The sequence below is a fragment of the Ananas comosus genome, linkage group 5 (assembly GCF_001540865.1).
Source record: "Ananas comosus cultivar F153 linkage group 5, ASM154086v1, whole genome shotgun sequence".
Classification (NCBI taxonomy): Eukaryota; Viridiplantae; Streptophyta; class Magnoliopsida; order Poales; family Bromeliaceae; genus Ananas; species Ananas comosus.
The window spans coordinates 3,696,477-3,712,267 of NC_033625.1; the positions used below are offsets into that span (position 1 = coordinate 3,696,477).

Genomic DNA, 15,791 nt, shown 5'->3' on the forward strand with positions numbered 1-15,791 from the left:
GGGGGGGGGGGAAGGAAACAGCTGGCTTTGAGGTCTTATTAGCTGGCGCTGGGAGACAATAGTATCCAGGCTTAATTCTTTTTTTTTTTTTAACCACCTCTTTGTGACAACTTCTAATTTTGCATAATTGAAGGAGGAAAAATTCAAAATATTTTTATATATATTTTTAAACTTTTGTAAGTTATGAAAGTTGATGTATTTGAAAACGTAATATTAAACTAAATCCAAGTTTACTTGTAATAACATATCTGGCAAACTCGGATCTCAAAATAAGCCCAACATCTATGAATTACATATTACATATGTAGCAAGATATAGGGTGTTTTTCGCAGTAATAACAGCCGGCAATCAGCTAGGAGCAATTAATTAGGAGACCCCATTCTTAAACTTTTGCAATAGGAGCAATTAATTAGGAGACCCCATTCTTAAACTTTTGCAACCGGCAGCTGTAAGGCACAACTTGAGATTGCGAAAAAATTATGCTACCTACAGACGAAAAAAATAAAATAAATATTAAGTTCCGCATATCGTAACAAGTAGGTTACAAATATATCTCTACAACTCTAAAACATGTAAACTCAGAACTGGTTTTTAGGAGGAAGAAGAAAAATCACACTTACAGCCAATGAACCTAGTTCTCAGAGCAATGTAGTAGTTATACCAATTCAAAAATCTATAATACTACTCAAAGACAAGTGCAACATTGAAAAATAAATGACATCTATTGGGAACCATTGAAATAACTGGTTTCTAGTAACTGAAGAAAACAAAAATGAATCACTGGTATTCCACTATCCTAGAGCATCAAAGATACACTTCCTTTGACATGAGATTCGCTACAACCAAGCCTTTGTACAACGTATGATTTACAAATCGAAGAACTAAAGGCGTTAACTACCTAACTGCGAGGCAGCTGAAAAAAATTTAAATGGAGATCAAAGAATTGCTATATTCAACCACAAAAGATGAGCTAAAATCGTATAGTTGACTAAAGGAACATTGTTCTAAGCGTCAGTACATCCCTTTGAAGATAGGACTTGTGCGGCATATGCTGGCTCCATACTCCTCGTAATCTTCTTTCGTGTGGCATGCCTGCACCGAAAAAATGGAAAAGAAGAAAAAGTATCATGATGCAGCAACAGGTAATGCTAACAAGTTGTCAATTGAAATGATATTGTGAGAAAACAAAAGTTTCCATGTCCGTTGGCCGCATCAAGTATTTCACTATGATAGGCAGAAATATTGGATTTAAAACTTTGAAGCACGATCTGGAAATATTGTAATGGAAGAAATCTAGTTTTCTAATCTGAATTGAAGGTTCAATGTATGGTATTTAGACATGGTCTTTAGGGTATCGGATAAACATTGACTCATTTAGCCAATGACCGACTAAGAACTTCAGAGTCAACCAAGCAAGCTGGAAGTGTCGCCTCTCTAAAGGAAGAATGGGTAAAAGTTAGCATCAACAGGATCTCTTTCAGACCTGAAATCATATCAGAATTACAGGAGTTCTTAAATAATTAACATTATCTCTTTTAGCATACTTCATAGACACATACTAGCAAGACCATCAATTATAAAAAGTAATTTTTAAGATAATTCAAATTAGTTCTGATCTTTGTTTTAGTTTGCTGCTTTCTTCTCTTTGCTCTCATGTTCTCTTAGTTTTTCACTTCTTTGGGGTGTTTTAGCCTCTTTTGTAGCTGGAGGCCTGTTGCCTCCCTTTTGCTTGTTCATTTGAACAATGAATGAATCTGGTTGAGGTGTTTATCGCTTCTTCATTTTTCTTAAAAAAAAAGAGAAAAAAAACCCTCAAATAAGAATTGACTCCTAGGCATCAAATAGTTAAAACTTATATAAATACAACCTCTGAAATAAATATATCGCAAATTCTGGACCATCCATGAATCATATTGCTAGTAACATAGAAGTATAAAGAGAGATAAAAAATGAAAACAAACATATACCTGGTAAAATTCTGGCATAGATGCAACTACAGAACCTCCAAACCAAACGGCATATCGCTGTATAGGATGGGTGACAACGTTAACTTCAACGGGTTGAGGCTGGAAGAAAAAGTGGGCAAAATGGTTATATCTTTCCAAATAGGAACAATATTATTGTAACAATTCTATACTAACTTTTACATCCAAACCAAGTCGGGCACTCGATGCAGCGATGCGATCGTCCACTATCTTCTTTACATCCTTCTGCAATCTTTTATGGAAGTCCTTAAACATGGTTGATCCTCCAGATAAGACTATATTCTGAGACCACATACAAGAGTAACAAAAGAGCTTTCGAATAAGGGAATACATACAACTAGATTTGTATCTTTCTTTAACTAGGTAATTCATTGAATATTATATCAAATGAGACGTGATAATATTTAAGTAGTACCTTATACAGAGCCCTTCTCGTGTCTATTGGTGATGACTGAACACACATGTCAATCACATCAGGCAAAGGAGTAGAAAAATCACTACAGAAAATCTCAGGATGAAAGAAGATCTGCAAATGAAATGGACGATTGGTAAATTATGTACAATAAATGAAACTAATTGGTACATTCCATCATCAAAGTTAAGCAAATATGACAGATGACTGTGAAAATTTGAGAACTCTAAATGGAAAATTCAATAGAAATCTTCTTCTTCTTAAGTTCTTCTTAAGTTTTAAATACAACACATCTAGCAGAAAGTAACTAAAAAGTTAGAAAAAACGAAATTGCAAATAATTTCCAAAAAAAATTCTCTTTAAAGTGAGCGAAGTTAATAAAATAAGGATGAAAAAAAACCTCAGGACCAAGAAACCTTTCATATCCAACATCAACTGAGTATGGCACCCGAGTCTTTGGTTTAATGCCAGACCATTGCTTTATGTACTTTTCAGGTTTCCTGTCATGCTTATTGTACTCCTGAGCCCGCAAAAAAGGATAAACGTCATTATTCTCTCATGTTTGGCCATGGAAACATACGTGGACCATGAAAGAAATAATATAGACTGCAATTTGCATTGAGCAAAAAGAATTACCTTGACAATGTCTGTACAAGTGTAGCAATACGTTTCTTTCACCTTACGAGCTATTTCTAATGATTCGTCTGGCGGTATAAGTTCCCCCCTTTCCTGCATAAATTGCAATACAAGGCTTATTATTATTAGCAGCTTAATTGCATTGATACAATCTTCCATAAATATATATATATATATATATATATACACTCATTATATCTGTGCAATAAATTCAAACAAAAAATTTCCCTAAATAACAAAAGATTGTTTACAATTAAATGAGAAAAGATAATTTATTTAAGGGGAAGGAGAAAATAGGTAAGACAAGGATCTACGTGTCAGGCTTACAGCGAGGTATGGACCATAACAGGAATTTAAGTGGATTGAGGCTAGATAGGCACAGGGTTTGCCATGACAATCCAATCCTTGATGCAAATAATATAGTTCTTCAGAACTATAGTTTAGTACAACAATAAGAAAGCAAATATAGGTGGAGATAAATTAAAAACCCACAATGATAAAAACTGTAAAAAGCCACAACAATGCAAACTCTATACTGGAAAATGTGACAAACGCCAAGGCAAGCATCAATGTCCAGCATAAACTGGGAGCATTATTTAAAGCTTATTAGCTGTTTAATGTGACTGAAAGCTTAAAAAAAGGTCAAAATTTCAACATATAAATTATACATAGACTGATAATCTGAACTACTTTAAACAGTTATACCTGTAAAAGTTGCAAAACAAATTGAGTTACATCATTGCCTGCGACGGGAAAAGGTTTTATGCTGCTTCCAATTACATAGCCATTCACGACAGGCACAACATGAGGGAAACCATCTCCGATATCGATTACGACCCCTGTCATATCAGACTGATAGAATAAATTGGTCAACCTTAAAAAGGAAATGAAGCTCTGCTTAATAAATCTTCCGTAGTAAAATCATGAATAACAGTCCTTAACAAACAAGATAGTATTTACAATTCATTTCCGAAGATGATGTAGTCGATAAAACGTAATTTTTTGATGTCAAGAGATAAAGCAAACCAAAAATGTTGAAGACTATAACAAACCATAAATAATGAGAAAACAAATAAAAAATAGAGGGCCCAAGCTTAGGAACCATATACAACACAAAGAACTAATAGAAGAGGATTATAACTAGCTGACTAACGTAACCAACCTTAGGAACTGAATATCCAGCAGATAGAGCAAGGACAGATTGGACGGCAATGTAGAGCCCTGGGACATTAAATGTCTCGAACATAATTTCTCCGGTATATTCACGGCTTTCAGGTGAACTAACAGGACTATCAGTTAGAAGAAAGTAATGTTCTTCAGGATCACAACGTAAGTAATTGAAAATACCATGCTGCCAAAATTTTTCCATAGTATCCCAATTGTCAACCTGCAAAAATAAGCACTTTATCATCAAAATATGATAGTTTAAACTAACAAGATGATGTCTTAATGCCGGATACGTACCAGACCATGATTAATAGGATGATGTAGATTATATAGGCCACTAGACCGGAACTGAGAAAGAGCTTCCTCCCCAATGAAGAAATCAAGATCCGCCATTATGCCTGCATTATACTGTGCTGCCCAATTCTCATTGCGACAGATATCTGACTGATTTAGGAATGATTCATTGACAGCTACAACGGTCGGAATGACGAAAGATGGCTCTGAGTTACCAGAAAATCCCAGTTTGGTGTACCTGAAGCAAGAGAATCTGACAATACTGAGCACAAATGGGTATTATATACACACAAAAACTGAAATGAGATAGGATATTGATACTTCAAACTTCAAAGGGAGTCGCTTGTAATGACCGAAACGCAAGGAAGTAAAAAAGGAGGAATTGAATAGCATGAGCTAGATTATCTTAAACTGTAAAGTATTAACAGTTGAAGGAAGAATCTATTCTAAAAAGAAAACCCTAAGGCTCTGTTTGGACGTCGGAATAAGCTAACCGGTGATATTCTATTCTGTATGAGGATTTTCAATTATGATTGGAAGCAAGGAGCGCGGTCAAAAGTCTAGATGAAATAGTATATTCATCCTTCAAGCCCTTTTTTTCGGAATAAGATAAATCATCTCGTAGCTAAAATATGCTATCCTACAAAATCATGTATGCCAAGGCCTGTCAATGAACAAAAATCAAACTCCTACTTTCTAATTGCACAAAAAACTCTTGCATACGGTAACTTATTCCAATCATCCAATCAAGGCCTCAGTATTAAAGCAATCGTTAAATTAGAGACACCAATCACCAACGAAAGTAGCGCAACTTTCTAAACCCTACTAGTCAACACCTGTGAGACCAATATATGCATAATACGGTAACATTTCTCATGCCGCATGGAAGCTACTTAAGAATAAAGCATCTTGTCTTGGTGCACAATGATCCAGCCAATGCACTAGTTGTTTCCTCGAGTAACTAATTTCATAAAATTACAACTTTAAGTATCTAGTATCTACAGATTCTTTTTTTGCCTAATATTTATTCTAATTTTATCATTCCCTGCAGATGATTAGGCGGCTGTGACTTTTCTTCGAGCACTTGGCGTGCGAGGCAGATCAATATCGTTCACACAACAAGATGCATCCATCTCCATCTCGAATTCCGTTCTCCGGTAATCACATCCAACTCTATTACTCCATGATTATGACATGATTATAGACATGATGATAAATCAAAACACCGTGAATCAGAGGAGGAGGGGAGGAGGAGAATGGAATCGGTACCCGGTTCCGTTGTCGATGACGACGGCCGGCCGAGCCGTCGGGTCCATTAGAGAGGACTGAGGTTGGATTAGGATCCGCCGCCGCCGCCGCCGCCGCCGCCGCAACCGTCGCCGAGATGCAAGAGGGAGTTATTGTTCATCGTATACGAGTCAACTCGCCGCCGCTGCTGCAGATCATTTTGATTCTTCGATGCTCCCGATGCTCCCTTCCTAACCTCACCTCGATTATTAATTACCAATTAATTATCTAACCCAACAGGATGCGACTACTTTATCTACTAGTTCCACGTTCGCGCTCTTAAACAAGCCTCTCTCCCCCCTCTCAATAGAGAATCCTAAAATTTTAATAAAATATGAAATGAGAAATTATAAACAACAAACGTGAAACCGGGAAGCGGGAAGAGCGAAGGCAAATGGGCTTTACTCTAGAAACGCATCGATTAACCCTTGGTTACAGTTTTATTTTACCCCTTTTATTTTTCGTATTAACTTATTATTATTATTATTATTATTATTATTATTATTTACTCTGAAATGTTGCGGATATTTAGTAATTATTTTAATTAAGATTATATCGGTCAAAATGTATGTTGTTTGGTCTATTTTGATATTCCGAGCCCAACTGATTGATGATCGAGTGGAACATCTTCCGTCCCAAGAAAGCATTTTTCGGTCAAAATGTTTGCCATGTCTACTTTGATGTTTCGTGCCTAAATGATTGATAGCTTAATTGGCTGTTTCTAAAGTTAGTGGCAAATGACTTCTTGGTTGATATCCGATATTTCAAATTTCAATCTTAGTTGATTCATATTTTTAATTAAATTTATTTCTAAATAAAATAAATAAAGCATGCTATTTATCTCAAAAAAAAAAAAATGATTGATAGCTTAGCTCCACCACCCACATCGCAGAAATTAGTTTTTGTAAATTATTAATAAATCATTGCGATAATATTAATATTAATTGTTTTGATTATCATTTATCAACATGTGCAAAGCATTTCCCAGATGAGTAATGTTACACTTTGCAAAGTTGTATGTTTGGCTTGGTAGGAAGGAGTAAATAGGCAGAAAAGTGTACACACACACAAAAAAAAAAACATGATTTGTGTGACTAAAAATAAATCTAATGATCAAATTGTATAATTTGTAAAAGGCAATGATAACCGTACACGTCTAAATTAGGTGTAAATTTTACTAACCCACGCATCTCAAAGCTGCTACTTCTTCGATCATTCTTTTGTGTAAAAAATTCAATGTGGTTTCGTAAATTCTAGGTCAAAGTTATATCCTTATATAGGCGTAAAAAATTCATTTTTTATTTGTAAAACTTTTATGAATTTTCAAAAAATTTTAAAAATTTGAATCCAAACCCGAGAGCGGATCCAAAATACGAACCTGGCGGATTTTGAAAATTTACATACAAAACCGAATCCAACCGTAAACCCAAAAATCTGAATCCGAAATAATTATTTCTCTTTATATATTTAAAAAATATTATATTAAATCTAAAATTTTAAAATATAAATTTAAATATAGCATTAAATATTTTTATACATTATATATTATAAAATTTATTTAAATTTAGGTTAGATAAAAACAAAATTCATACCCAAATACGAATTAGTCGAGTTTTTATTTTTTATATATGTATTCATTTAATATTAAATAAATACAGTTTCATTCGGATTTGAATTTGGATAAAATATAGATTATCCATATCCACCAACCTCCGTAAGTTACATTTTGCTTTCCAAAATCAAAAGGACCTCGTGGGCCAAAATGGGCTAAGAAGGTCAGAATCCAACAGTTGCTTACTACGCAACGGACCCACGATTCAACGAAAACGGAGAGGGTGGAGAGAGAGAGAGAGAGAGAGAGAGAGAGAGAGAGAGAGCTCAGGGGCTTGGACATGGGAACGACGATACCGAACGCCATAGGTTGCCCTAGTAGTTTTCACCCCTCCCGTAGACGAAGCTTCTCCGGATCTCCCCTATTCACCTCTGCTCTCCCCTCCTCATCGAGGTAAGCATCGCCGATTTCGTGCTCAATTCACTTTTCTAGGAGGAAAAGCCCTAGAATCATTCAAAATTCGCGAACTGTGGATATGAGCAATCTATAGTAGTTTGTGTGTTGTGATTAATCGGTGTTTCTTTGTGAGGCACGTTCAGTAGAACGCCCGCGAGGCGCTGTTGGATGGCGTGTGGAAGCACATCAGCTGCGGAAAGCCGGAATTTGGATGGTGCTAAGAACGTGAATGAGGTAGCACATGTATTCTTCATGTTAATCGATTGAAATGGTTGCTTTTATTTCCTTCTGATCTTTAGATACATATAACCAAAAACCGATTTGCAATTCGTTTCCTGAACTTTGAAACGCTGCAATTAATTCCAAAATGATGTTTCTGTCGTAATACACTGTAAAACCGTGGTTTTGTCAAATTGATGAGATATTTTATAGGAAATTTTGACTAACGCATGATCTTGTGACTAATTGACATCCCCTGACCTAATTAACGGAAATGAGGTTTTGCGGTGAATTGCAAGGGAATTATTATTGAGCTGGTGTATTTCAATGTTTTAAGTGAATTGTAGATCAGGCAAAGATAAGGTGGCTCTGAATCTTTTTTCCCTTGCATATTATCTCAAGTGGATCTAATATGGTGTAATTGTAAAATTTGAAGCTCACGAAACTTTCTCAATTCGAATGCAGGGCTGAAAAATGCGGCAATTTAATGTCACTTTCTTGCTCTATGATTGTAACTTTGTTCTTGATTATATCTAGCTGGTGACTATTTTGGGTATTTCAGTTATGCTGCTCCCATGAATGATTCTCCAAAGAGTTGATTTAGGCTGATTATTGTTTGGTAATTTACAGCCCATAGATATTCGGTTTAATTTTCGTTTTCATAATGACTTATTTGTCTTATTCTATTAGCATCCATGTCTTGCTGATAACTTGGGAGTCGTCAGAGATAGTATAGATGATGCTGACGTCCTTATCGAATGTAGAGATGTCCACAAGTCCTTTGGAGACAAACATATTTTGAGAGGTGTCAGCTTCAAGGTGTGTTTTTAGTTTTTTTTTTTTATTATTTTTTTATATGTTTCGTGTAAGGTTGCTTAGTTTTGCATGCTCGATGCATAGAATAAATAGTATTCAGATTTTAATTCATGATTTGCATGCCTGATTTTACTACTATGAGATATGATACTATCTATTAACAAATTGTCCCAAGTTGAAATATATATTGTTTTGTTGTCGTTGTATGCTCTGTCAGTATTCTATATCTTCAGAACAATGACAAAGAGCTTCAGCATGATGGATTTATTTTTCATCCCCGTTACTCTTTTAGTATTTGGAACCTAATTGTTTCATGATCAATATAGTGTTACATCTGTTCCTTGTCCTCTTATTAGTATAGGACATATGCTGTTGAATTTTAGGAATTTGAAATCTGAAAATTCTTGCCTATGCTGGTTATTTTTGTAGCCTTCTGCTTTAAGAAACTCCTTTAATCTGTTAAATATAGAGTAAATTAATGATCTTTTCCTTTCTCAGATTAGACACGGAGAAGCTGTGGGTATAATTGGGCCTTCAGGCACTGGCAAGTCTACTATATTGAAGGTTATGGCTGGGCTTTTAGCCCCCGACAAGGTTATTGAGTCCCCGCCTCAGATTTGTGTTTGAAGAGTTTGTCGGACAATTAACTAATTGACAGCAGTTTTCTTGGATAAAGGATATTATATAATGCATGATTTCTTTGATGATGAGCAGGGTGACGTTTTCATTTGTGGAAGAAAAAGGCATGGTTTAATTAGTGATGAGGAGATTCCGGGCCTCCGAATTGGCTTGGTACGGAAACACCATACTTATATTTTTCTTTTCTTTTTTTTTGTGGGAAGTGTTTGGCTTACTAAATTTACTAGATATTCTGGCTCTCAAAGTTTAAGTGGGAATTATGTATCTAATTTAGCAAATGGCTGTTTTCAATTTTCTAGTAGCTAGTTAGTGTTAGATTGGTGGTTAGAATGGTGATAGTGGTAAATGTCCCCACTATCCGACCAAACACTTTGGGATATCTTGAATGTCCACCTAAGATGTGACAGTTCAATTATCCTCATGGGCAACTCTAGTTCCAGGATAGCATTTCCATGGTGAACTGTGTAACAGTGCTATCCTCGTGGGCATTCCATTTTCTGTGAAATCCTGCTATCCCCTATTATTCTGTGAAGATAACATCTTTGAAAAATAGTTGTTGATATTTCTCTCTATCACTGGGATAGAAAACGCCCAACCTAACACTGCCTTATTATTTGTTGGAAGTAAATGGAAATATCAACAACTATTTTTCAAAGATGTTATCTTCACAGAATAATAGGGGATAGCAGGATTTCACAGAAAATGGAATGCCCAACCTAACACTGCCTTATTATTTGTTGGAAGTAAATGGAAATATTGTCTAATTACCTTATTATTTGTTGCTAGTAAATGGAAATATTGTCTAATTAAAGTATTAGTTGTACATATTGTGTTTCTGAAGTCAGTCCAAGCATTCTAATACATGAATCGATTTTTTTTTTTTTTTCCTTGGGGGTTTGACTTATATTTAACTTTAATTACACAGGTGTTTCAGAGCGCAGCACTTTTTGACTCTCTAACAGTCCGTGAAAATGTTGGTTTTCTATTGTAAGGGATGATCTCAATTTTAAGCTAGTCAATCAAATCCAGACTGTTTGCTAATTTTGTATTTCTTGACATCAATTAGGTATGAAAACTCCAAAATGCCTGAGAATCGGATATTAGAGAGGGTAACAGAAACTTTGGCTGCAGTTGGGTTGAAGGTAAATTAAGTAAATGTATATTACTTATCTTAGAACTCGGCTACAGAAAGATCAAACTTATCTTGCAAGTACAGACTAATTTCCCTTATACATACAGATATAAGTGAGATTTATCTGTTTTTATTTCACCATTCTATCTGGTGTCAACATTCCAGAAACAAAGAAATGATTTTCTCATCTAAAGTTTCTGGATTCTTAATACGTCCGGAAATGATATTAATTATACTTTGCATTCCACAGATCTTGGTACGTCGAGCACAGAAATTTCCATATAGATTCGAATTTTCAAGATCTGAGAAAACTGTCTTACTCTGATCTATGTTTCTTTTGGAAATCAGCCATGATAATTTCTTATATTTTACACTTACTAATAATTATCTGATATTTTTGAGTAAGTCCTTCATTTATTCTATTCTTCCCCTGCATGTGCAGATTCATATTCTGACCTATAAGGGTGATCAATTCCTTTTCTTTTTTTCGCATTATTTATCTCACTTTATTCATCTATATTCCTTATTTATATAGTTTTTGGATAATTAAGATATGAGGAGAGCCTAACTGTCGTGCATGCAGGGTGTGGAGGACCGCTTTCCTTCCGAACTGTCCGGCGGCATGAAAAAGAGGGTAGCATTAGCTCGCTCCATAATCTTCGATGATACGAAGGAAATGATAGAACCAGAGGTATATCCATGACTACATATTAGCAATTAGAATATATTTAAACTCAAATTGTGTCTTTATTTCCTAAACCAACTGCTCATGTTGCATTTCATGATGCTCGAGTCAGCATCCAAATTACTCTTTAACTTCCTGTGTCTTTCGCTGTAACGTATTTTTACGTTCCTTTTTTTTTAAAACTATTTGATTAATGTGTCTGCTCTCATAATGGGAGAAAAATTGCAATATTTTTTTTTTTCCTTTAATCAGGTGCTGTTATATGATGAACCCACGGCAGGGCTTGACCCAATTGCTTCCACTGTCGTGGAAGATCTTATACGTTCTGTACATGTGAGAAGGAACGACGCTCTTGGTATACCAGGAAAGATAGCATCTTACGTGGTTGTCACTCATCAACATAGCACAATAAGAAGAGCTGTTGATAGGTAATTACTAATTAGCTACCCTTTGAATTATCTACCCAGCTCTCTCTTCATCTTAAAGATTAACAAGGAACTCTTGTTGCTAGATTGTTGTTTCTCTATGAGGGAAGGATAGTGTGGGAAGGAATGACACAGGAGTTCACGAGATCCACTAACCCCATTGTTAGACAGGTATACACTACTCCTTTCTCGTATATACAGTTTCAGGCAGATTTTTTTTTTTGGTTTTTTTTAACTGTTTGATTCCACATGAAACACTCCTAGATTAAAAACAGTTTCCTACTTTAGGCAACTACCTACTTTTCTTTTCTGGAACTGAAAACCTAGAACACTTGTGTCTCTACACCATACTAGAGCCCAATGAAACAAATGTCCTTTTTCATGTAACGCATTTTTTCTTTCCCCTGAGAGCTGTTTGCAACAGTTTTTTTTTTTTTTTTTTTTTTTTTTTTTTTTTTTACTGTGGAACTTAATGCCACCTTAAATGTTTGTCTTTTGTTTTGAAATTGATCTTATTTGTTTCTCTCGCTTTGCAGTTTGCTTCTGGTAGCTTGGATGGGCCTATAAGATACTGAGAATGCTTTATAAAGCTGCCGAACTTTTGTCTCCTTTGTCCTCTGTTATATTGAGCATTAATATACAATCATCTATTGTGCTAATATACGAGTATCTCTCTCTCTCTCTCTCTCTCTCTCTCTCTCTCTCTCTCTCTCCCTAACTGCATGGCCCATTTGTCTAATGCAGCATTCTGTATCGCAAATTGCGGATTGGTAGTTGTATATAAGGCAATACCTGGTTTTCACTTTGAAGAGAGAGAAATTTTTTGAAGGAGAATTTTTGTTCTTCGTGTTATCTCTAAGTTTTTTTTGGCTTGGAAGGATGGGATTAATTTGGATAAGGGGTTACCAATGGAGATGGCTTATGCAATGTCTCAAAACTCTCCTACTCTTCTGATGAACGAACTCCAATCTCCACGAACGGAATTGTAGGCAAAGCATGCGATGACAATAAAAGAAGCAAGAGCTTACTAAACACACTACAACGTGGGAACTAGGGCTGGCAAATGAGCGAGCCGGCTCGCGTTCGACTCGCGTTCGACTCGATATTTGGCTCGCTCGAGCTCGACTCGAAATTAAATGAGCCAAGTTTGAACAAAAAAAAAAGGCTCGAAATTCATTTCAAGCCGAGCTTGAGTATTACTCGGCTCGTTCGAATTAGGCTCGAAAAGCTCGAATATATATATATATATATATATAGTAGAGCTACTATGCTATCGAAAGTATAGAGATCTGGTGCTTTCGATTTTTTGATTCTTAGATCAATCCCTTTAATCATTTCTTATCTTTGGATTAATATTATTATTACCTTGTAGAGACCACTCAATCCTAAGAGTATTATTTAATCNCATACAATTTTTAATCAAATGGTCAAAAATTCAAAAATATCAAATTTTCTATATTTTTAATAGCATAGTAGTTATACACTATATATATATATTAAAAAATATATAAATATAATATATTTTAATTATATATAGGCTGAGTGAATAATCTGAGTTTAGTTAAAATTGGGCTAATATTGTTGGCCCATAAAAACAAACCCAATAGACAAATAAAAGAGCAAAATCTTACTAAATTTATATATTTTTTCTTTCTTTCTTTCTTTCACAGAACTCTAAATTTTTAATATGTTTCTCTCTCTTTTTCTGTCTCTCACCCTTGGCCAAGCCGGAAGCCCTCTAAGTTACCAAGTAACATCATATGCCCGCCGTTGCCTACCTTACTATTAATTGTATGCTTGAAAAAATATACAGAATATTTTTAAAGTAAAAATTTTTTATTCATATAAAATTTTAATTTTAATTATATATGATTGGATAGTTTAATCCAATATTTATCTATATAATTTATTTATTTTTGGCTGCATAAATAAAAATGAATAATATAGAGATTGAAGGCGGAAGAAAAAATATGTGCGACTGAAAAAATTAGATATTCAACTCATAAATTATTTTTTTTCATATTATATTACTATATTTCATATAATTATTTTGTACTTTGAATTATTAAACATATTTTTGTATCAAATTATAGATAATGTTCTATACAAATTAAACTATTGATCATATAATGTTGAGAATTTCAAGCGGCTCGTTTAGGGCTCGAGCTCGCTCGACTTGAAATTAGGCTCGCTCGAGTTCGGCTCAAATTAATTTCAATCCAAGCTTGAGCTTAAATTTAAGCTCGAAATTAATTTCAAGCCGAATTTGAGCCGAGGTAAGCTCGCTCGAGCTCGGCTCGTTTCCACCCCTAGTGGGAACCCATTATGTTACACAGTAGCTACACAAAGGTTCAACGAACTAGTGCAGCATGTATTTTCAGATGGGTAACTTTGGCTAGAACCCTCTTATCTTCTAAAGCTCATCTTTTGGAGCTTCTTCTTCTTTGATCTGCCCAGGGTTGTTAGAGGTCTTGATGGGGTAAGAAGCCGACATGGCGATACCGATACCGCACAACCCCTCTCTGGCATTTATTCCGCGCTGCATTCTGATGCATCCATCTTCTCCCCATTCGGACCCCACGAATTTCTAACTATCCAATACTTTGTTCCATTGCGAGTAGATCCATAGCCTACTACTGCAACTCTGTGATCCAAATCAGTTCCACACTCTCCAGCGAAAACACCCTGAGCGCCATTGTAGGTATCATATACACCTATGTCAATTTGTAAAACTTTTTTTTTTAATCTTTTTTTTGTTTATTTTTTTGAAAATTCATTATATACTACTCATAATAGGCTCTTAATTAGATAAGCTGATGAAACAGTAAGATCTACTATCCCAATTAATGTTGCAGAAGATACTAACCTCATAATAGAATGTTAAATATAAAAAAAAAATGTTTAAACACCGTTCTCTAATTTAAACATTTTTTTTTTTATATTTAACACTCTCCCTCACGTCTGGGCTCGGAAATTTTTAATCGGTCCATGACGTGAACTTGAATTAAATGGGAGGAAATTAATATGTTAGGAGCCTGGCGTAACTCGAACTCAGGACCTCCTGTTCTGATACCATGTGAAACAACCGTTGTACTCTAAAAGCTTAAGCTGTTAGAGAACGGTGTTTAAACATTTTTTTTTTTTATATTTAACATAGAATTGGAAGGCTCGACCACGATGGCGACAGAAACAGACTGGTGGGCCACAGCTTTCTTTAGAGCGTCCTCGTTGTCGGCCGGAACATCCTCGTGCCCGTCAAGCACAACCGCCGGATGACGCGCCTACGAATTATGCAGGGTCATCAATTAGAATTTAGAAATATCATAAACATTGTTCACTGCTTTATATTCGTTCACCCTTGAATTGGATTTTCTATCAAAAATTTCTGAGCCAAATGATCAAACCGTTTAACTGAAGGAAATAGTATATCTTGGTTCATTGCTAAAGGACTTGGTGAGTTGGTGATGTGGATTCTCACTTCTCCTTTTTAATTTACCTTGGAGTGATCACAGCGACCTTCCTCTGCCTGGTGTGGATATATATAGAGTTAGGCTAAAATAGTTTTGATGGCAAATAATTTTTTTTGCTATCAAATTTTTAAATTTTGGACCAATTTCTTTCATCATTTCTAATCATTGGATTAAATATTATAATTTAGTGGGAACCACTCAACCCTGGATGGGCCACTCAATCCTAAAGAACTAATATCATCCTAACTTTATAATTTTTTATCCAAGAGTTAAAAATTTGATAGCAAAAAAAATTTTTTGCTATTAATAGTATTCCAGCCTAATTCTCTCTCTCTCTCTATATATATATATATATATATTATATATATGTAAGTGCAATATTGTTGTACTAGGTAACCAATTAGGTTGATGGCTAGAGGGTTAGGGATTCCGTATAAATGCATGCACTTCCAGATTAAAGAAACTATTTCGGGGATGTAAGTTAGATACAGGAGAAGATGACTTCATAGCCATTGGAAGAAAAGTTATTTACAGGGGAAAAAAATTAGTTGTTTCTAAATTTTTGAGTCTTTTTGAATAATGGTAAAATATATAACTAAAATAATATAACTTTTTT

At 35.0% G+C, this 15,791-nt stretch overlaps 2 protein-coding genes across 3 annotated transcripts; one reads left to right on the top strand and one right to left on the bottom strand.

Annotated features, from left to right (window-relative positions):
- LOC109709812 (actin-related protein 3-like) lies at positions 659-6,180 on the bottom strand. The gene is made up of 10 exons (XM_020232143.1): positions 5,764-6,180; positions 4,498-4,732; positions 4,196-4,420; positions 3,739-3,885; positions 3,034-3,126; positions 2,798-2,917; positions 2,401-2,511; positions 2,142-2,267; positions 1,968-2,066; positions 659-1,092 (listed from the first exon to the last, which is right to left on the bottom strand). The coding sequence occupies exons 1-10, from the start codon at positions 5,808-5,810 to the stop codon at positions 1,012-1,014; spliced, it is 1,284 nt and encodes a 427-aa protein (XP_020087732.1). The 5' UTR covers positions 5,811-6,180; the 3' UTR covers positions 659-1,011.
- On the top strand, positions 7,568-12,536 carry LOC109711045 (protein TRIGALACTOSYLDIACYLGLYCEROL 3, chloroplastic). 2 transcript variants are annotated; one of them, XM_020233930.1, is made up of 11 exons: positions 7,568-7,786; positions 7,933-8,023; positions 8,699-8,827; positions 9,323-9,418; positions 9,539-9,616; positions 10,389-10,450; positions 10,530-10,605; positions 11,179-11,286; positions 11,533-11,708; positions 11,792-11,876; positions 12,242-12,536. In XM_020233930.1, exons 1-11 carry the CDS (start codon positions 7,674-7,676, stop codon positions 12,278-12,280), a joined length of 1,053 nt encoding a protein of 350 aa, XP_020089519.1. In that variant the 5' UTR covers positions 7,568-7,673; the 3' UTR covers positions 12,281-12,536. The 2 variants fall into 2 exon arrangements, with proteins under 2 accessions (XP_020089519.1, XP_020089521.1); XM_020233932.1 differs by having other exon boundaries at positions 7,936-8,023.